We start from the raw sequence: 21,352 nt of genomic DNA on the forward strand, positions 1-21,352 counted from the left end.
TATGTATGCAGGGACTGCTGGGCAAAGGCTCAATCCTGGGATCCGCTCCTGTATCTCCCCTGTGCACCACAGGAGAGCAACAGAGAGCACAAAACAGATCATTCCTGCTCTGGGCAGGACGGGAAGGGTGACCCGAGTTTCACCAAGGTCTCCTGGAGTGCCTTGGAAAAGCATGCTATTGAGTCATGAGCTTAATTATTGATGACTCTGAACAGTTTCTTGGATCTTTCAGCAAGAACATGCGTGTTCAACTCATGAATCACGGCTGAAGTCCACCATTAATTTCTGCCACATTGTGGTCTTACTGCCATAATCGTAGGTATGGTATCTCTCGCCAGCTCGCCCCTGCCAGGTCTCTGGCATAGGGTTTATCTTTAAGGAAATATTGCCTTTCTAAAGGGAGATAAATTTGCCTCTGGGTGTGAACTTAATTCTTTAAAGTTAAATGTCTTAAGTCCTTGAGTTAATGACAAACGTACACATAGAGCCTGTTCTTATTCCTTGGAAAGCAGAGTTCAAAAGTGATTCTGAAACTACTGGTTACAAAATTTGCCTAATCAAAGTTCACTTCATCATAGAGGAATCTTGCTTATTTCTACAAAATGCACTCCCTGTTACCTATCCAACCTTGGTTTTACTTTTCTCCAGCTTGGCATTTTTTTCTTCTTCTTCTTCTTCTTCTTATTATACTTTAAGTTCTAGGGTACATGTGCATAACGTGCAGGTTTGTTACATATGTATACTTGTGCCATGTTGGTGTGCTGCACCCATCAACTCATCGACACCCATCAACTCGTTATTTACATCAGGTATAACTCTAATGCAATCTCTCCCCCCTCCCCCCTCCCCATAATAGGCCCCAGTGGGTGATGTTCCCCTTCCCGAGTCCAAGTGATCTCATTGTTCAGTTCCCACCTATGAGTGAGAACATGTGGTGTTTGGTTTTCTGTTCTTGCGATAGTTTGCTGAGAATGATGGTTTCCAGCTGTATCCATGTCCCTACAAAGGACACAAACTCATCCTTTTTTATGGCTGCATAGTATTCCATGCCACATTTTCTTAATCCAGTGTGTCACTGATGGACATGTGGGTTGATTCCAAGTCTTTGCTATTGTGAATAGTGCCGCAATGAACATACATGTGCATGTGTCTTTATAGCAGCATGATTTATAATCCTTTGGGTATATACCCAGTAATGGGATGGCTGGGTCATATGGTACTTCTAGTTCTAGATCCTTGAGGAATCGCCATACTGTTTTCCATAATGGTTGAACTAGTTTACAGTCCCACCAACAGTGTAAAAGTGTTCCTATTTCTCCACATCCTCTCCAGCACCTGTTGTTTCCTGACTTTTTAATGATTGCCATTCTAACTGGTGTGAGATGGTATCTCATTGTGGTTTTGATTTGCATTTCTCTGATGGCCAGTGATGACGAGCATTTTTTCATGTATCTGTTGGCTGTATGCATGTCTTATTTTGAGAAATGTCTGTTCATATCCTTTGCCCACTTTTTGATGAGGTTGTTTGTTTTTTTCTTGTAAAGTTGTTTGAGTTCTTTGTAGGTTCTGGATATTAACCCTTTGTCAGATGAGTAGATTGCAAAAATTTTCTCCCATTTTGTAGGTTGCCTGTTCACTCTAATGGCAGTTTCTTTTGCTGTGCAGAAGCTCTTTAGTTTAATTAGATCCCATTTGTCAATTTTGTCTTTTGTTGCTGTTGCTTTTGTTGTTTTAGACATGAAGTCCTTGCCCATGCCTATGTCCTGAATGGTATTACCTAGGTTTTCTTCGAGGGTTTTTATGGTATTAGGTCTAACATTTAAGTCTCTAATCCATCTTGAATTAATTTTCATATAAGGAGTAAGGAAAGGATCCAGTTTCAGCTTTCTACTTATGGCTAACCAATTTTCCCAGCACCATTTATTAAATAGGGAATCCTTTCCCCATTTCTTGTTTTTGTCAGGTTTGTCAAAGATCAGATGGCTGTAGATGTGTGGTATTATTTCTAAGGACTCATCTCAGTGTTCCCTAACATACATTATTCTCATCCTAGCCTGAGTTTTTCACTGATTTCCTACATATCTGAACTATCCTTTCCCCAGAGTGATTTTCTCCTAATTCTTTAAGGCCCAGCTATGGTTTCCTTATTCCAATAGCCCTTCTAGATGTGATTCCCATAGGGTTCTTTTTCTTCCCTGCTTCCTTTTGGTTTTCTGTGTAATGTTATATATAAATTATGCAAAAATGCTTTCACGTGTATAACTACCTTCTGCTACCTTAATTGTACATTGATGATGATGATGCCTTTGAACCCATTATGCCTAATATAGTGCTACACCTGTTTTGCGATTAGTGGATGATCCCTATGCCGGCCAATTGGACCTTAAAAAAAAAAAGTCCCAGCGTTTCAGAAATTACACATTTGCTTTTCTTTGAATCGCCGTTTTATCTGTGGATTCATTTCTTTTGTTTGGCAGGTCAAAAAAATTCCAGTCATTTATTGAGAGCTGCTTGGTAAAGAATCACAGCCAGCGACCAGCAACAGAACAATTGATGAAGCATCCATTTATACGAGACCAACCTAATGAGCGACAGGTCCGCATTCAACTCAAGGATCATATTGATAGAACAAAGAAGAAGCGAGGGGAAAAAGGTTAGATGCATGTTTGTATTTCAGCAGCAAAAACAAACGATGGAGTGAATCATGGGCTCTTCGTGTATTTGGAGGTGACTATGGGGATTTCAATGGGTCGTGTGAGGGGCTGTCTCTGAGACCACAGCCTCTGGGCATCAGTGGTGTGAGACTACTGAAGTAGAATCTTTCATGAAAAAGAAATAGAACTGCAAGAAACATTACCTCTGCCAGATACTGAACAAAGTCATGTTGAGTGATACTATGAAGTACTTTAATATGACAAGTGATTTTCTTAATTCAAATTAATATTCATGTTTAGAAGACTAAAACTCTACAGAAGACAGATAACCTAAAAAAAATTCATCTAGTTGGCATTTTTCTATACTGATATTCTTCAACACTTAAGTTTATGTGCTCTGAGGCTCATTTGTAATTCCATTATTTAGAAGTCAGAAATAATTTTTTTTATAGTTGCAGTGATACAAAAGATCATTAGGTTGCCAGGCTTGCTGAATGGAACATCAGATTTTGAGCTAAAGGTCATTTAACACAGTTCTTTATTTTATATATGCAAAAACACATCTTTGTGACTCTAGCTCTTATATGTCACTGTCTCTTCACTACATCATTGAAAGAACATGAGTCCAAACTTGGGGTCTCAGGCTGTGCCCTACCTTTTTGAATGGAAGCTTACATTTTTAACAAGCATAGAAATGGTATACTCATACTATATAGTAGGGAACATTGAGGTGAGCTGCCAAATGAGAAAATGCAAGCCAAAGCAAATTGAAACTGAAGTTGGATGGGTAAGGGGGCTGCATTTGTAGAAATGAGCAAGGTTCTTACATGGTGAAGTGAACTTTGATTAGGCAAATTTTGTAACCAGTAATTTCAGAATCACTTTTGAACTTTGCTTTCCACTTAACAACTCAGGAGTCATGGCTAAAGTTCACCATTAATTTCTACTACATTGTGGGCTTGCTGCCATAATTATCAATATGGTATCGCTCACCAGCACTCCCCTACCCTGTGCCTCTCTGGTATAGGGTTTATCTTTGAGGAAACAGAACCTTTCTAAAGGAAGATAAATTCGTTCTTGGAGACTGACTAGCATATTGACTGTACCATGACCAATGTAAAAACTTGCATGGTCTGGAGCAGGTTTAATGGCTAGTTGAGGTAGGGAAAGTTAGAGCATGGGAAGGGAGAAATGGAGAGGACAGCAGTGAGGGCTTTCTGGGTAGAGAACAGGAGGGAGGTGCTGCTGGGAGGATGACAGTGAAAGGCAGTGTGAGGCTGGAAAGCTGAGCATTAACAGTATGGTGAGTGGAGAGTAGAGAGGAAGACCAGAGACCGAGGATGGGAGGGGAGGCACATGGTGATGTGCTTGTTCTTGCTTCCCTCCTCTCCATTTCTCTCCCCTCTTCAGTTCAGAGGCAGTAAGGGAGGGTGGCCCACAGCACGGGACAGAGGCTGCCTTTCTTTTACTTGCATTTCCTTTCTTCTTTGCCTCTGCAGTTAATACCCATAACACAAGCTGGGGACTAGTAGTGGGGGCGGTGACAGTATGAAAGTCAGACTGGATTGGAGAGGTAAGATCAGCAGAGGGCTAAGGCAGGAGGAGAGAATCTCAGTGAAGGTTCCAGGAAGAGTTCTTTTTTCTTTCCTTTTTTTTTTGGGTGGAGGGGAACGAGGTCTCACTTTGCTGCTCAAGCTGGTGTCAAACTCCTGGGCTCAAGGGATCCTCCACCTCAGCCTCTCAAAGTGCTGGGATTATAGGCATGAGCCACCCGCCCAGCACTTTTTTTATTTTTTATTTTTTGAGACAGGCTCTCTCTCTGTTGCTCAGGCTGGAGTGCAGTGGAATAATCATAGCTCACTGCAGCCTCTATCTCCTGGGCTCAAGTGATCCTCCTATCTTGGCCTCCCAAGTAGCTGGGACTACAGGTGCACACCACCATGCCTGGCTAATTTTATATTTTTTTAATTTTTAGTAGAGACAAGGTCTCACTACGTTGCCCAGGCTGGTCTTTTACTGCTGAACTCAAGAAATCCTCCTGTCTCAGCCTCCCAAAGTGCTGGTATTATAGGCATGGCCACCAAACCCAGCCCCAGGGAAGAATTCTTATGCAACTAGCAGGGACTTGAAGGAGTGTATGATCAGCTTAGACTCAGGAGTGGGAGGTTGTGAAGCTAGGCCAAAAAGTGGCTCCTCTGCAGTTAATAAGAAGTCAATTAGACCCTAAGTTCCTCCAGTCCAAGCTGGAGGAACTAGGCATGAAGAGAAATATATAGGTCAAACTCAAAAGGTCCAGGACTGCAACTGCTCCTTGTCCATGGGGCTACTCCATGAAGTCAGAATTTTTAAGGGCATATTTTAGAGCAGTGTGTCAGACATGCAACCATTAAATGCCAGCTTTTCTCAAAAAGACATTTTATTATATTGTAAATATATAGCATAGTTTAAGTGCTCAGACTCTGTTTTCAGATTCATATTCTGGGTTCAAATTCTAACTCTGCCCCTTATCAGTTATGTGAACATCACTCCAGTTTTCTCAGCTTTAAAATAAGATTGAGAGTATACTAATAATATCTACTGCCTCGAATTGTTGCAGAGATTAAACTCAATAATGCATTTAAAATGCTTGACATAATGTCCAGGACACAGATGTACTCAGTAAATATCAGTTATTCTTATTTAGGCAATTACTTATTGACCCATACTTTTTCATCACTTACTCAGAGTACTTTGTGAGAACTCATGACCCATCTCCCTCTGGGGCATAAATAAGAGTGAGTGAAGCCTGTGCCTCAGGTTGTTTCCACATTTTGCGGGGCACAAACTCTGGAATGTGACTCAGAACTCACCATGCCATGAAGATAGATCATTTTTAATGTGTTTGTTCTCTGCAGAGTGGAAAAGTAAGATTCTTGGGAATAGGTATATTCAAGAGTTATATGGTCATTTAAGGAATCTAAGCCTGTTTAGGCTTAGGGCCACCAGAATCATAGTTCTAGTCTCCTTTATGTCTGCTCCCCAAGGCAGGGTGTTTGATCAAATGAGATCTAATTCCATTTGCTCAGTTTAGTTAAATGACTTAGTTTGCTCTAATATTACTTTTCACCTTCTTAGTTGTTCTGTGACCAACTTTTGGTAGAATCAATCAAAGCAATTCTATTTTGCATTGCTTTGTGATTTTTTAAACCTGATATTTTTTCCCTAACATATGTTGACCCATGCCAGTTTAACCCAGTAATATAAAAGCAGTCAAAACCAAATTTTGGTGAAGTATTACATATTAAATGGAGGAGCCTGACAAATGAATATTTTACCCCAGAGAGTAGAAGTAATAGAAATAATTGTGTGCTTCTTTTCCGTACTGTAATTTCCTTTATTAGATAAAATTTCTGCATTTTTACTTTGAAATCTGTTTATTCATTTTGAAAAAGTTTAGAATATTCCATTTTTAGTGTGGAGTATTAAAATACTTTATGCAGGTTCTTTATATTTTGGTGAACTAATATTTTTAAAATGAGTAGCCTAAAAGCTTCATACATACCTCAATGTACGAAGCTAAGTTGTGATTTAAAAAATACACTTGAACTCATCAAACTTTTGGCTTTCTTTCATTATCTCTTTAATGGCTAAATAGTGTGAAAAGCAAGGCATGTTTAGCAAATCTGAGCATTCTCACTGTGTGACTACTGCCTCCTGGTGGTAACATAACTAAATTGCAGTTTCAGTTCTTTTTAGGGATGTGCAAATGTCTTCAAGGTTATATTTATTAACCTACAGCTATGAAGAGATAGGAGTAATGTGACACCTTCCCTTGCTTAAAAGCTCCTCCAAGGGTTCCTCATTGCCAATAGGAAAGTTCTCACTATGGCATTTATAAGAATCAGTGACCCTTTTCATCCATGCTAGCCTTTCTCCCTCCATAAGGTTTTCTCACACCCAGGCACCTAACTACTCACAGCTCATTGTTTCCTGAACATATTATGCACTGTAATACTGCCAGCCTTACTCATGTGGATATGTTGCTTAGAATTTCCTTTTCCCACAGCTACCAGCTGCTAACTGCCTAGAGGGCCACTGACCTTCCAAAGCCCAATTCATTTTTTCTTCAAAGACTTCAAGTCTCTTCATCCATTATGACCAGTGGCACTAGCTGCTCCTTTCTCTGATATCTCATTGCTTTTTTTATGTACTGCTATTTAGCATATGTTGGAAAGAACACTGTTTCTTATGTTGCAAAAGTTCTGGATTGAATTCTAAATCCAAATCCTAGATTGACCTTTTATTAATGAGATAACATTGGTTATATTACTTAACCTCTTGTAATTTCAGTATTCTCACTTGAAAAACAGACACTAATTTGGAGGTTTATTATGCAAAATAAATGAGAGAACAGAGTAAAATATCTAGCAGTAGTGACTGGCGTGGGAGATACCCACTAAATATTCCTTCCCTTTCTTCACAATCATGGAGGCTCTGATATTTACTCATTTCATGTATTAGATTTGATCTCTTCCAAAGCAAAGCCTCAATCTTATTCATTCTTACATGTAAACTGCTTCCCATTTTGCTGAATTAAATGACTGTCCCTAGTGGACCAATCAAAACACATTTTAACTATATATATATATGCACACACATACATATATACATATATACACACATATATATGTAATTTTTTTTTTCTTTTTTTTTTTTTGAGATGGAGTCTCACTCTGTCGCCCAGGCTTGAGTGCAGTGGTGCGATCTCGGCTCACTGCAAGCTCCACCTCCCAGTTTCACGCCATTCTCCTGCCTCAGCCTCCCAAGTAGCCGGGACTACTGGTGCCTGCCACTATGCCTGGCTAAATTTTTTTTTGTATTTTTAGTAGAGATGGGGTTTCACTGTGTTAGCCTGAATGGTCTCGATCTCCTGACCTCATGATCCGCCCACCTTGGCCTCCCAAAGTGCTGGGATTACAGGTGTGAACCACCACACCCAGCCACTGTATATTTTTAATAGTACCTATTGTGAAAAGTTTCTTTGTTGCACTTATCAAAACAATCTAAAGACAGTTCGTGAATTCATGTAAGTCTTAATAAAATCCTACTTTAAAAATGGTTAATACCATCAATAAGTTACAAAGGGCCAGTGGGTTTGATATGGGTAGCTTTATAGTGCGAATTAACACAAATTATTTTTAATTGAAATTAAATTAATAAATTAAAAAGGATTATTTTTTAATTCCTTGTCTTCTTCTCATGTGAACATTAGGCACTGGGGACAGATATCTAGAGTCAGCCGAGACAGTCTTGAATGTGGTTAATTTCATATACTGATGGAAACCATTAAATCACAGCCTGGAGACTGTTCCAGCGCTGTGATTTTTACGTTAACTATGTAACTACATAGTTAACTACGACTCTTTGGGTGTCAATTTATTTATATATAAGAGACGGGGTTGGGCTTTACTGAACCATAGCATCTTTTTTTGTGCACTAACATGCTGAGATCTTTCTTCAGATGAGACAGAGTATGAGTACAGCGGAAGTGAGGAAGAAGAGGAGGAGAATGACTCAGGAGAGCCCAGGTATGAGAGCAAAAGCCAAGTCTTCTAATGTTCACATTCTGAATTGTGCTTGTGTGAAATTCACTTTCCTTTTGATTTATTGGTTCGTTTTTAAGAATCCACCAGGGTGGTCTTATTTAATTTATTGCCCATGAACATACTCATTAATTTGGGAACATTTCCCTAGGCAGACTATTACAAAAATGTGGAAATCAGCATATTCTTTATTTTGTCCCCTAAGATTTATGGTCTCTATCCTAAGAGCTTGTTTTCTTACATATGTAACATGTAGAACGGGTAGAAGGCAATTATCTGGGCAATGCAGGACTAAAAATACTTAAAACTGCAACTTTCTGGAGACGTAAGTGGTATTTTCGGACTTGTGTTAGTTTGTGTCAGTTTGTTACTTCATACCTTTGAGAAACTCATTCAGGCAGCCACTGTCCTTGTCACATGCCTTGGTATTTTCACTGCAGCCTAATCCAGGAGAAAGTGATTTTCAGAAAATCAAATTATATTTAGAGATGAACTCCAAACACATACTTCTGGGCCATTCCTGTTGTCACCTGTTGGACCCCAGACTCCAGTTCTGTTTTATTGTCATTCCTACATTTTGAATTCCACTTGACTTTGATTCTGACTTTCTTCTAGTCTGCGTTTATAAGTAATTCAGGTTAGTGTGCTTGCACTGCCAGGATTTATCTTTGGTGAGCGAATTCAGCTTGGTAAGTCAAGGAGGGCAAGCCCACATCCCATGGTGCCATGCAGTATACCTGTGAAGTAAGACTTGGGGGGAATTGCACAAGCAGAAGACTCACCTAGGTATGGCCTCTCTCCTCGAACCATCCAAGGAGTAGACACTAATGCTCCTGAAGGATCAGTTCCTGTATCACTGGGGGAGAGCTTTCTGACCAGAACAGGGGCCAGCTTAGCCACCACTGCTAGAATGAGCCAGATACCTTGTGTTCTTTTGTTATGCTAACTCAGACATACTGAGATGTATTCTTGCTAAGCTTCTATAAGAAGATGGAACTGAGCTTTCAGAGCCATCCAGTTTTTCTCACTTCAGCTGCCACAGGATTCCTCAAGGTCAAAGACCGAATAATTCTTTCCTACCATCTGATACATAGCATGTTGGCCGCCCCCGGATTCGCTGCATAAAGAAGATGATTGCCAAGTAGTGACATAGAAAATGAACATTCCTGAAAGGCAGAGGACCAAATGCCCTGCTTTCAGAGAAGTTGTACACCAGTGTTCAAAAGCTTATCCAGAGGACTGTGTCAGCCTTCTGACCACTTCCTGTAGAACTGAGAAACCCTGTCTTTCTAACACTTGCTGAACTGCATATTAGGAGTCACTCAGTGAGCCACTCAGCCTCACCTTAACACTTCTATAATTATAACATGTCATTATATCATGCTGAAGATTATGTTCCAAGTCCTGTTTTTATGGACACATCTAATTAATCTTCATGAAATCCTGAGAAATAGAAAAGGACAATGGTTATCTCATTTTAGAAATGAGGTGACAGCTTAAGGGTTGCAACCAGGTCACACACAGAGTTAATGATTGAGTCACTCACACAGCTCAGATCTCCTGACATGGATTCAACATCAATTAATATTAATGGAGCATCCTTGTGTGCATGGGAGGCTGGGTTCCCAAGCCCCCTCCCCTTTGCACAGGGCAAGTGGCCTGTGTAGATAAGCGCCATCATTTGGGGTTTCAGAGTTTGACACAAAGGCTCTAAGTTGTAGAGAAGGCTTGTTAGTAGATGCCAAGCATTGTCTATGGAACATCACGAACAAAGCCTTTTTATGTCTTTTCATGGCAGTATCTCACACAGCACACTAACCACTCTCCAAAATCGATCCTTGGTCCTCTTGTCAACTGCCACCAAACCTGCTCCTCCCCCAGCATTCCTCATTCCTGTTCTTGTCACCACTGTCACCCAGCCACCAAAACAGAACCTGCAAGTCATCCTTTACTCCACGTCAGATCTGTCCACAGGCTTCGTGACCTCTGTCCTCAAATGCTCCTTCCTTCCTCCATCCCCTCTGCTCTCGTCCTGGGTGGTGTCCCCACCCCAGAACCACTCTGCAGCAGCAGTCCGACTTGCTGTGCTTGCCCTTGTACTCCTCGCGGAGGTCATCCATTCAGCAGCCAAACCCATCTGCTCATGTTGCTCTTCTACATAAAACCTTCCTGCGCCTGCACGGCTGTCGCGGCCCGCACCTAGCTCTCTGACCTCCTCTCGTACCCTTCTCCCTCTCATTCACTCTGCTTTGGGAAGCCGGGCTGGTGTTCAGTTGCTCAAAAATAGGGTGCACACCTGTTTTCCCCTCAGGCCTCTAAACCTGCTTTTCTCTCTGCCTGGAACATTCTTCCTTCTTCATCAATTGCTTCCTTCCCAGAGAGGTCTTCTGACCACCTGTCTAAAGTAGGGCCTCAAAGCTTACCTCAGCTCCCCGCCACTGTCACTCTTAAACAATTACAATTTTGGTCTTCTATAGAGCCTATTAATACCTGAAGTTATTTGTCTGTATGTGTGTCCCGTAAGAAGATAAGTTTAAAGAGGGACTTTATCTAGCAACTGCCATATCCTTAGAGCCTGCTACAGTGACTGCCACATAACAGGTGCTCTGTATTTAATAGATTTGTTTCAAATGGAAGCTTCCAGAAAGATTAAAAGGGCTAGGTTGGAATAAACAGAAGTCATTTCTCAGCTCCCTCTTAGGCTGCTGTGCAGAATCAAGGGGTCCGTAACTTTTAGTTGTTCACCTGCGAGTAGGGCAGCCCAGGATCACCGGCGAAGTAGGTAGAGCTTATTTACATCCTCTCGATCTCTGTTGGATGCACACACATTCATGTACAACCACCATTTTACGAAGAGAAAACTGTTGCCTAAACAGAATCTAGGAACCAATGAGCTGGGTTGAAGTCCTAGCCTCACCCGCTGTGGCCAGAGCCAAACCAAGCCCTTTAAGTGTGGTACAGTCAGGCAAACCCTGACTTGGACTCAGCAAGCTTGGGCACAGCTCCTGGCTCTGTGTCGACCTTGACTCAAGGGTTTTCCATCGCTGGCTCATCACAACTTCACAGGAGCAGCCTGGCCTCTGCCTCATGAGGTTTGGCATGAGGGAGTCGTATGGGTGAGGCCGATCTGTGCTTGTCTAAGTAGAGTAGGTTCCCTTTTTGCCCACCATTGTCCATTTTTATTGAAAATAATCTAGCCTGGGGCTCATGGCTTGCACACTGGCTAAAGTCTTTAAAAACAAATGTTTGCCACGTCCCAAGGGCGAGGGAGTGGTGTGGACAGTCCTGGAGAAGGTGACAACTCTGAGAATGTGACGTCCCTCTGTGGATGGAAGCAGCATTTGTTTGCCACAGTCGTACTGAAAGGGAGGCGAGTCTCTTATCCTGATGCTGTTTCTTTGGGGTGAATGACTGAATTAGCGGAGGATCTAGGAGCCTGTGCTCTTCTTTCCCTGTGTGTGGGTGAATCATCTGTCCTGCTTTTCTCCTCCGAGGCCTCTTGGTAGCCATGGCCTCTGCCCCACGTGGGATCTTGATCACTCTCTCCTGCCCACAGCTCCATCCTGAATCTGCCAGGGGAGTCGACGCTGCGGAGGGACTTTCTGAGGCTGCAGCTGGCCAACAAGGAGCGTTCTGAGGCCCTACGAAGGCAGCAGCTGGAGCAGCAGCAGCGAGAGAATGAGGAGCACAAGCGGCAGCTGCTGGCCGAGCGTCAGAAGCGCATTGAGGAGCAGAAGGAGCAGAGGCGGCGGCTGGAGGAGGTGAGGACCTTCTCGGGCCACCTCTGACCCCAAGCCTCTCAGTTGTGGTCACCCCAGGTGTTCCCTGGGGACCTACATCCCACCCGTGAGCACACAGAGCTTGGAGGCACAAAGAGCTTGACTGCAGGGGCAGATAAGTCCTGAATGCGCTTACAAACAAAAAGCTTTCCCTGCTTTTTGCAGTGGTGTGGTCTTTTCAGAAAAGCAGGTGAAAGTCATCACCCCTTCCTGTCTCGTCATATATCACCTTCTCAGCACCTTCTAAGCTTTACTTAAAGTCACAGCCCCTCCCTCCAGCATGTCCTATTTCCCTGCCCTGCCTTATTACTTTTACACAGCTCTTAGCACCTTCAAATATACTCTACATGTACTTTTACATGCCTGAATGTCCCTACTGGAATTTAAGCTCCATCAGGACAAGGGGATTTTCTCTCTCTTATTCCCTGATGTATCTCTAGCATGTAATAAGTGCCTCATAAATATTTGTGGAATGAGTAAATTAATATATGAATGAATGAGTGAGTAGTTGAGAGGTGAAATATAGGTGTTAACTAGATCACGGCAAATAAGCAGATAAGTGGAATTTCAAGTATGGAAGAGTAGGACCTGCCTATTGATGCTCTGAATGCCAGGAAGAATGTTTCACAGATCCTTTCCCAGACATCCCTTAGTACCCAGGGCCTGTCCTCCAGCCTGTGGGCAAGACCTGCCTTCAGCAGCAGACACTGCTTATCTGTGTGGGAAGCCATACTGCTAGCCACAGTTGGCTGCATGCCTTGTCCTGGGCCAGACTCTCACCTTGTGGTCTTACAGACATTTGTGAAAGCCCCCTTCCCAGAACTTTGCCCAGATCTCTCAGGCCTCCTTCCTCTGCCAGGTAAATCAAAGCCTCTAGACAATTAGGAAACCGAGAGAGCATATCTATTGGGGAAGCTGGGCAGCAGATGAAGGGCGCACAAACTGCTCGGTAATGGGGTAGTAATTTTACAGGTTCCCCAAACAGCAACTTGCTTCTCATTAACGGGCTTGCAGCAATTCACTTGCTTTGTCAGGTGGCCACTGAAGACTTAGAGGGTGGTGAATTGCAGTCACCAGGAGCAGATTGCTTTTTAAATGGTACATCAAGGTCCAGCCTCCCTGGTTTAAATCAGTGAGGGCCTCAGTTCCAGTTTGCAGTAAATCCCATCAACCTCATTATGTCCCTCGGATATCAGTTTCAGACCAGCAACAGTAATACTCAGTGGTTACAATTATTGAGTGATTTTAGTGTGTCAAGTACCAGGCAGAATGCTTTGCTTATAGCCACTATCTCATCTACTATACTTATCTCTTTTCCTATATCGATTATCTCTCATGCAAAACTCGTATAATCCCCATTTAACAAAGAAGAAACTGAGGTTCAGGGAGGGAAGTAATTGGTCCGAGGTTGCAGGGTACTGTGTTTAGTACTTTACACGAATTGTCTCATTTAATCTTCACAATAATCTCCAGTCTAAAGATAATGTAGCTGAGTCTTAGAGAGGTTAGTAACTTGTTAAAGGTTGAGAAGAAAACCAGGTTTCAGATCCAGGGGACTGGCCTGCAGAGCCTAAGCACCAAGTCACCGCATATGTTCCGTCTCTCCACTGGTAAGTCAGAGTTGGTATGCTTTTCCACATCCTTCATCTGGTCTCTATGTCTATGGACTTTTACCCTGAACATTTAAGTTCTGCACGAGGGCACAGAATCTATGCCCAACAGATGCTCACCTTTGACCTGGGTTCTGTCTCATGCTCCCAGTCAGAGCTATTGCCATTGCCAAGGCCTCCTTTGTGTCTCTTCTCTTGTGGCATTTGATCGAACCGCTACCATGGAACAAGTCAGAGTTCAGCTCACTGAGGCATGTGCATCCGCAGAGACACACCCTGTCAATCCTGGCTTCACAGAAGACGTCAGCCAGCATGCATGAGGACATAAGCCTTTTGCTCTGTGTACCACTGGGCATGAGCCTTGGCTCTGCACCAGAAGCAGGAAAGCTTCTGGCCACAGGGCATGGATAGATTATACCAGCTTTCTCTTTTGATCCTTCATCTTAGTCTATAGCACAGTGGAGAAGAACAAGGAATACTAAGTACTCAGACAGCTGTAAATTCTGAACCCCTAGGTCATGACATTCTCTCCCACCAGGAACTCTTCTGTCGTGTCCTGCTCCTGCCATGTCCCCTTCTATGTCTGCTTCCCTGGCCTTTGGTGATCACTCGTGTTTCCGGTGTCCTGAGTAGGAACTTGGACTACATTGTCACATAGACTGTTAAAACCCATAGTTCAGCTTGAGAATTTAGCTTCATCGTGAGTCATTTTTCCTTTTGTAGGAAAAGCATTCCCACTTAGCTACTCCTTTGGTCACACATGACTATGTATGTTATAGCTTTTGTATTTGGTGATCTCAAATGTCACCTCCCACCAGAGGTTTCCTAAGGAAGCCCTGCACGTCCTTTACTATTTATGAGTAACCATGTGGATTTGGCTGAGCTCTCTAAATCAGTGTCTGTATATTCTTAGAAAGACTTTGAATATACACTGAATGTGGTCGTTGATCAGCTTTATGAAAAGGATGTGGCTTCAGGCCAATTAAATGGTGTAGAGAAGACTCAGCTTTTGACCAGTGTTGAAGTACCACCTACAACAAAGCTCCAGGAAGTTGATGAAACCCAGCTAAAGTGAACGAGTCCATCAATGGTGAGAAAAAGTACAAGGAGGACCTCTTCTAGTTTTACTCAGCTCAATAAAAATTTCTATTACTTGGCATGAACAAAATACAACTTGTTTTATTCTGTATTATAGAGTTAGGATCCAAGAATGGGAACCTTCAGGGGTCAAGGCTTCTACTTTTGTAATCTTGAGCAAGTCTGTGGTGATGTTTGATTCTACTCAAGAGTTTTCAAACGATATTAGTGATTTATATATGTGTTTCAAAATGCTGAGAGCATTCTATACCTTCATTTTGGGGAGCATGCCTTTAAGTCACAGGAATGAGTCAAATAGACCTCAGAAGTACCTGCTCCCTGGTAGTACGTTTTATTCTTTCGAGACTTTTCAGGACACCAACATTCTCGTGTAGTGCCCTTTGAGACCATCCTAACATTGTCCAGTTATAAAAATAACCAGTTCTATCTGGCCAAAAAATATACACTTTGGCTGCATCCCGTGAATTTTTTTTTTTTTTTTTTTGAAGAGGTATCACCTGTATCTTATTGGCCAGTAATCGTGGAGCATTAATGTACAAAGTAAGAACCTGGCAGCCTAAAAATGTAAACTCTCTCTAAGCCTCTAACTTTTTATCGTGACTGAGGCTTTCAAGGATGTTGGACTCAATTGTTGTTGTTGTCTTTAAGCGTGAGGTTGAATGAAAACCTTTTCCCGGGGTTTGTAGGTGATCATTTGACAAATATTCAGTGGACACCTCTGTTGTGTGGGCACCATGCTAGACACTAGAAATACAGGCTCCCATTGTGACGATTAGATCTGTGAGGGAAACAGTCACGAAGCAAATAATCAGCCAAGTAGTCATTTATCATCATAGCAATGACTGCCGTGGTGGAGGAGAGTGGGACGCTCACCTGGCTTGGTCGGAGTCCGTCGGAGTCCTGCTAGAGGAGGGAGTGAGGCATGGAGAGACACCAGGCAGGAAGCCACGGCACAGTCATGCAGGGCTTTGTAGACCATGTTGATCACTTTGAATTTTATTCTAAGAAGAGTGGGAAACTATTGATGTGTCTTCACTAAGGGAATAGAGTAAGATCTGCCTTTTTCAAATGAAACTTTGGCTGCTGTAGGGTAAGTGCTGGAAAGAAGCAAGAGTAAGTGGAGGAGACAAGTTAGTCCAGGCCAGAGAGTACGATGCTTTGGACAGATGATGGTAGAGTGGGGATTGAGAAAAGTGGACATGTTTGAGACAAATGTAGCCTGTGGACCATGTAGGATGTGCAAGTTGATTAGACATCAGGGATGAGGAAGAGCAGCCAACAGTAATAGTCCAATCCATGCTGTTGGATTATGTAGAGACGGCCATAGAAGAGGGGCCAAAGATAAGAAAAATAGGAATTATTGGTTTGTGGTAATAAAAGTACACATGAGGACAGAGTGTGGGCCTGAGCTCTAAGAACTTAGAACAGGCAAGGAAGAGACAGCGGAGAAGTTTGATAAAGGAAGTGGAAAGAACGCCTGGAGAGTTTGATGCTATAGAAGCAAAGATTTAGTATTCAAGCATAAGGATGGAGCTAAAGGGGCCAGCTCTGCAGAATGCTGCTCAGAGGTCAGGAAGACAGTAGCATCTTTTGGTTTCAAATGACAAAGAGGATATTTAAAACATAGTTTTTGTGTAGTACTCCCTAGAAATGCTTTCATTTCCTGTCTGTTTCTGGGAAGGGAAGCAACCTGCCCAGTAGATCTGCACTTGGAGTGAAAACACGTCAATTTTTGAGGGCCACCATGTACTACTACTACCTGCGTGCCCTGGCAGTTCTTATTCTCCCTGCACCTCCGCTTCCTGAGCACTACAGGGAGGTCAGTAGCAAAGCTTGTTCCCACCACCAAAGTCGTCCTGACGATTAACCAGAAAAATGGATATAAAAGAACTTTATTGACTGCCAAAAGCTGGACAGACCTCACTTTTGAGGACTTGTCAAATTCAGCTTCAATACTTTTAACAAGACCCACCTTATGCTTGTGTTGGAACTTTTCATAATTCCATGCTCATCTATTTGCTGTCAGCTTTTTGTTCACATTCTCTGTTACCATACATTTTTCCTTTTTTCTCTTTTTTTAATTAATTAATTTATTTTTGGAGATGGAGTCTACTCTGTCGCCCAGGCTGGAGTGCAGTGACACGATCATCTCAGCTCACTGCAACCTCTGCCTCCCAGATTCAAGCAATCATTATGCCTCAGCCATCTGAGTAGCTGGGATTATAGGCATGCTCCACCACGCCCAGCTAGTCTTTGTGTTTTTAGTAGAGATGGGGTTTTGCCATATTAGCCAGGCTGGTCTCAAACTCCTGGCCTCAATTGATCTGCCTGCCTCAGTCTTGCAGAGTGCTGGGATTACAGGCGTGAACCACCGTGTCTGGTCACCATTCACTCTTCTCTTAGGGTAACCAAGCCAGTCTCACAGCAGCTCAGCTGTGCAAGCTGAAGCCCAAACCCAGAGAAGCCCTGGTGTGGAAGGTTGTTCTTTGGAACCTTAGTAGCTTCTTTCAAATGCTCCTAGACAGCCCCCACCCACAAAAGAGTGGCGAGGTAGTGGGGAAGCTGCCAAGTTTCTTTAAGAATCACAGTGCAGGACAGCATATTGATGCTCTGGAAGTCCTGGGACAGCAGAGCATTTGGTAAAATTCTGTTGAGCATGAAGTTGTATTTTGGTTAACAGCATGGAGTCGAGAACCTAAGACTGCCAGGGGTCAAATCCCAGCTTTCTTCCTTATTAGACGTGTGACCTGAGTCAGTTCTTTAACTTTCCTGTTTTACAGTTTCCTCATCTGTAAAGCAAGAAATAACAATAGCATTTACCTCACAGGGCTGTTGTGAAAATTAAATGAGTTAATTCATAGAAAGCCTGCTGACATCACTAACACACAGTGAGCCCTCAGGAAATATGAGTTGTTCCTTCTATTGTTGTAGGTGCCTTTGACCAAAGTCAGGGAAACACATTTCCAAAGTTTGAACTTCTTTATGTGCTGCAGTAAAACGTTTTTGGATTTATTAAAATAAATGTAAATAGGTAAGCTTCTTTCCATGCTTTGGGAAGAATATTTGTTATAATACTAGGAAGAATTCAGTTCTATCATTAAGAGCAATAAATGTCTAATAGTTCTTAGATGGCCAGCTTTAGGTTCATGTAGAGGTAAAATACACCATCTTTACAGGCCAAGGCCAAGGTTTAATCCTAGCTGTGTGGTCTTGGGCAAATTACTTAACCTCTCTGAACCTCAGTTTCCTTATATGCACATTTGGTAAAAAAAAATTTACTTTTCAGGATTGTTGAGAAGTAAATGAAACCATAAATACAGAGGACTTGGCACAATGCCTAACACAAAAACTGGATTGATATTCTTGGGTGAATATTTTATTGTTAGTTTGGAACTGATGATTTCAAAGTATAGTGCTGTTAATTTTTTCATTTTAATGGTGCTCTCTATAGATAGCATTTCCCCATTCCCTGTCTTCCTTAACTGCTTAATGTACCTTCCCTGTTTAGTGTAAAACCTTGACTTTTTCATCCCCTTTGAAGGTGTTTTTCCAGAGCACATTTTCATTATGTCTTACTGGGCTGTCTATCTGCTGGTGACTTAGCCCGCAGTCCTGGCCTTGTCAGGACAAGGAGGCAGCCCATTCTTCATCCTTTTGTGGATGTCTTGTTTAGTAGGGTCAACTGCCACCTTGGGAAGCCTCCTTTTCCCAGTAAAACCTAGAGGACCTTCCCCTGGAGAAACTGCCTTCTGATGGATTATCTTATCAGAATTTCTTGCCGTCATTTCCAACACTGTATAATTATGATCCCATCATTGCCACCAAGTGGCTGCATGAAATTTCATTTCCTAACAATATCTAAATAAGGTTCATAGGAAACAGAGATCTTGTGCTGAGTGAATAACAAGCTTCTTGCATCAGGGAAATAATACCTTACGAGTGACCCTTTCACCAAAAAGGTGAGAATGTGGCAGTTCAGTAAGACATTGCCTGGATTTGAATCTCAGCTCTGCCACTTACTGCCTTTGTAATTTTGAACAAGACATGACTTCTCTATGCCTCAGTTTGACCACTTACAAAATGGAATGTAATACATACAAACCACTTAGAGCAGTGTCTGGCAACTGAGTAAACACCTGAGTAAGTTCAAGGAGAGTGTTACATGTGAAGGGAACAATCTTGCTTCTCATTACCTGCTTTGTTATTGCTGCCCTGGGTCATCTCTTTCCAGGGTGAGGGCTTGAAGCTGACTGCAGCCTGAGCAAGTGCAGTGGGCAGAAGCAGGAGACAGGAAAATCATGTGGGTTTTTACCAGTGCAGCATTTCTACCCACTGGACCACACTCCCAGGCCCCAAGCCAGAGGAAAGCACTGTGAGCAAGAATAATTCTCCCATCTCAGAGCCTGGAGTGTTAACACATCAGCACTCCTGAGAAGTGGTCTTTAATTCACTTAATCTTTAACCACAGGTGTCCCAGTGTGTCCTGTGAGCAGTGGCTGGCTAGTTGGAGGCAGCACAGCTTTTTATTCCTGGATGTCATTAGCATCAACACCAGACTGAACACTTTCTAGCTGGGCTTTTGCTCTGTTATTTCAATAACTGAACAGAAATTATGAAACAGCTGGGAACCAGCCTGGCAAATCAGATGCTTATTGTCCAGGACAGAGCGTGCCCATGGGCTCTGGATAATGGTCAGTAATCGCATGCACGTGTAATCACACTTGTGTTTCAGGGAGCTATGTCATCTGCATGGATATAAGGAACCCCACCTCCCAGTGGATCCCCAAAGGGCTTCTTGTTCTAACTTATGTGTTGTGCCATAGGAGTTCTGACTTTGTCCGCTTTGTCACCTGGATCCTGTGATGGGAGGGGTTTCCTGCCACAGTGCGGAAGTTGGGCTGACATCCCTATCTTATAGTGTAAAATGCTACTGAAATCTGGAGTCCTTTTGCCCAAGCTCCTGCCTATGCTTTTAAGACATAAGAAGGTAGAGTACGCTAGTGTTTTATACTTAACAGCATTTCATACTGAAAAAAAAACCCGGAGTTAGGCAGTTGCTGATCCTTGGTGTATCTAGAGTACCTTGCATGGAAGGTAGGGATGGCTTTTTAGTGCCTGCACGCAACTGACATCACACAGACCTACCTTCCATTGTCTAGGGTCTTCACAGAACCACCCTTATTACATCTAGTCTATATGTTTTGTGTGTTCACAATCTTCTTAGTTATTCCTAACCATAGAACTATGACAACAAAATAGTTTCACATGAAATCTTATTTCACATGACATTTAAGTTGAATTGCTTTTATTTCGACACTTGTTTTCTTTAGTGAGTGGTTTTATAGAATCATGGAGGCTTGGGAATATTAGGAACCTCAAAAGTGATCTCAGCCAATTCTTCTCTCAAAGCAAGAATTCCTTTTGCAATATTCTTCAAACAGGGTTATCTAACCTGTTTAACATATAATCTTACCTTGTATGTCCGTGAGCTTGAGGCAGCACATTCTATTTTTGAACAACTCCTAATGTTGGAAAATTTACCGTTTCATTGATTCAAGTTCTTGTGATATCCCTGCATTATTACAGGTTGTGCCAAATAAAACTGAAATTCCCTGCATATCTGCTCCAGAAATGTGTGAAGACACTAATAATGTTTTTCTACAAATGCTCCCAGTTCCTGCAACCTTTCTACATATAAGTTAGCATCTTTAGTATCATCTCGGGAGTACCGGTGTGGCCCGCTCTGTAAACACTGTGTTCATAAACTGACTGGCTTGTCTTCATAGGACTCAATCTGAGGGTCTCATACTAAGTCTTCAGAATGATGACAGTAGGAATTTGGGGTTTCATCTGCATTTGACTTTCACACTAACATTCAGAATCATAGGTACTAGGGGTGTCCATCAAGCCATTCTTGCTCCTCTGTATGACACCCGGGAAATCCCATGTGGTTGTTCTCTCTGGAGAAACTGAGACTCAGAGACACTATGGAGATGTGAATAATCACATTGACTAGCATCCATAGAAGAAGCAAGATGAAAATTCTTCCGCAAGTCTCCGTGAAGCTCAGTCTGTTTAGAACTGTCATGCCTCTTTCTGTGTCCGTAAAGACCAGCTTGCACACATGTGCTTGACAGTGCTTAGCCATGGGGCTGTCTGCTTACGAAAAGTTGGTCTGTGAGCACAAAGAAAAGCCTTCATTTAGGCAGTTAATTTTTAGGAAAGCTCTCAAAGGGTAGGTTGGATAGTTTCTCTCTCATGGTATAAAGTAGGTATAGAAAGAAAGGAATGAGTTATATCCAGCTTGTCTAGCTTTCTCAATGTTCTCTGATTACTATTTCTGTGAAGAAAAGGTAGGTAACAAGTAAAGACAGAAAGAGGGGAAAATGGCAGCTTTAAAAAGCGTTGGACAGTATCTTTTACTTTGTATATACGATGTGTCAGCCTGCTTCTTGTGGACCAAAATGAGGCAGCATGGCAAGAGCCAGGCACAGAGTATAAGTCCTGGCCTTGCACTTACCAACCGAGTGAACTTGGGCAAGACATTGGCCTGGGCGTGCCTCAGTTTCCTTATCTGTCAAATGGGGGTGATGACAGTATTACCTGCCTCAAAGGGTTTTGGGGGGAAT

The 21,352-nt window shown here is 42.5% G+C and overlaps 1 protein-coding gene across 6 annotated transcripts in view; it reads left to right on the forward strand.

The window, feature by feature from the left end:
• TNIK (TRAF2 and NCK interacting kinase) overlaps positions 1–21,352 on the forward strand; it is a 395,124-nt gene that overhangs the window by 288,056 nt on the left and 85,716 nt on the right. For all 6 annotated transcript variants that reach the window (XM_007972103.3, XM_007972104.3, XM_007972105.3 and 3 more), the window contains 3 exons: positions 2,478–2,653; positions 8,155–8,221; positions 11,793–11,997. In XM_007972103.3, the coding sequence (XP_007970294.1) occupies positions 2,478–2,653; positions 8,155–8,221; positions 11,793–11,997 (448 nt within the window). The remainder of the gene's footprint in view (positions 1–2,477; positions 2,654–8,154; positions 8,222–11,792; positions 11,998–21,352) is intronic.

Source organism: Chlorocebus sabaeus, chromosome 15 (assembly GCF_047675955.1).
Source record: "Chlorocebus sabaeus isolate Y175 chromosome 15, mChlSab1.0.hap1, whole genome shotgun sequence".
Classification (NCBI taxonomy): Eukaryota; Metazoa; Chordata; class Mammalia; order Primates; family Cercopithecidae; genus Chlorocebus; species Chlorocebus sabaeus.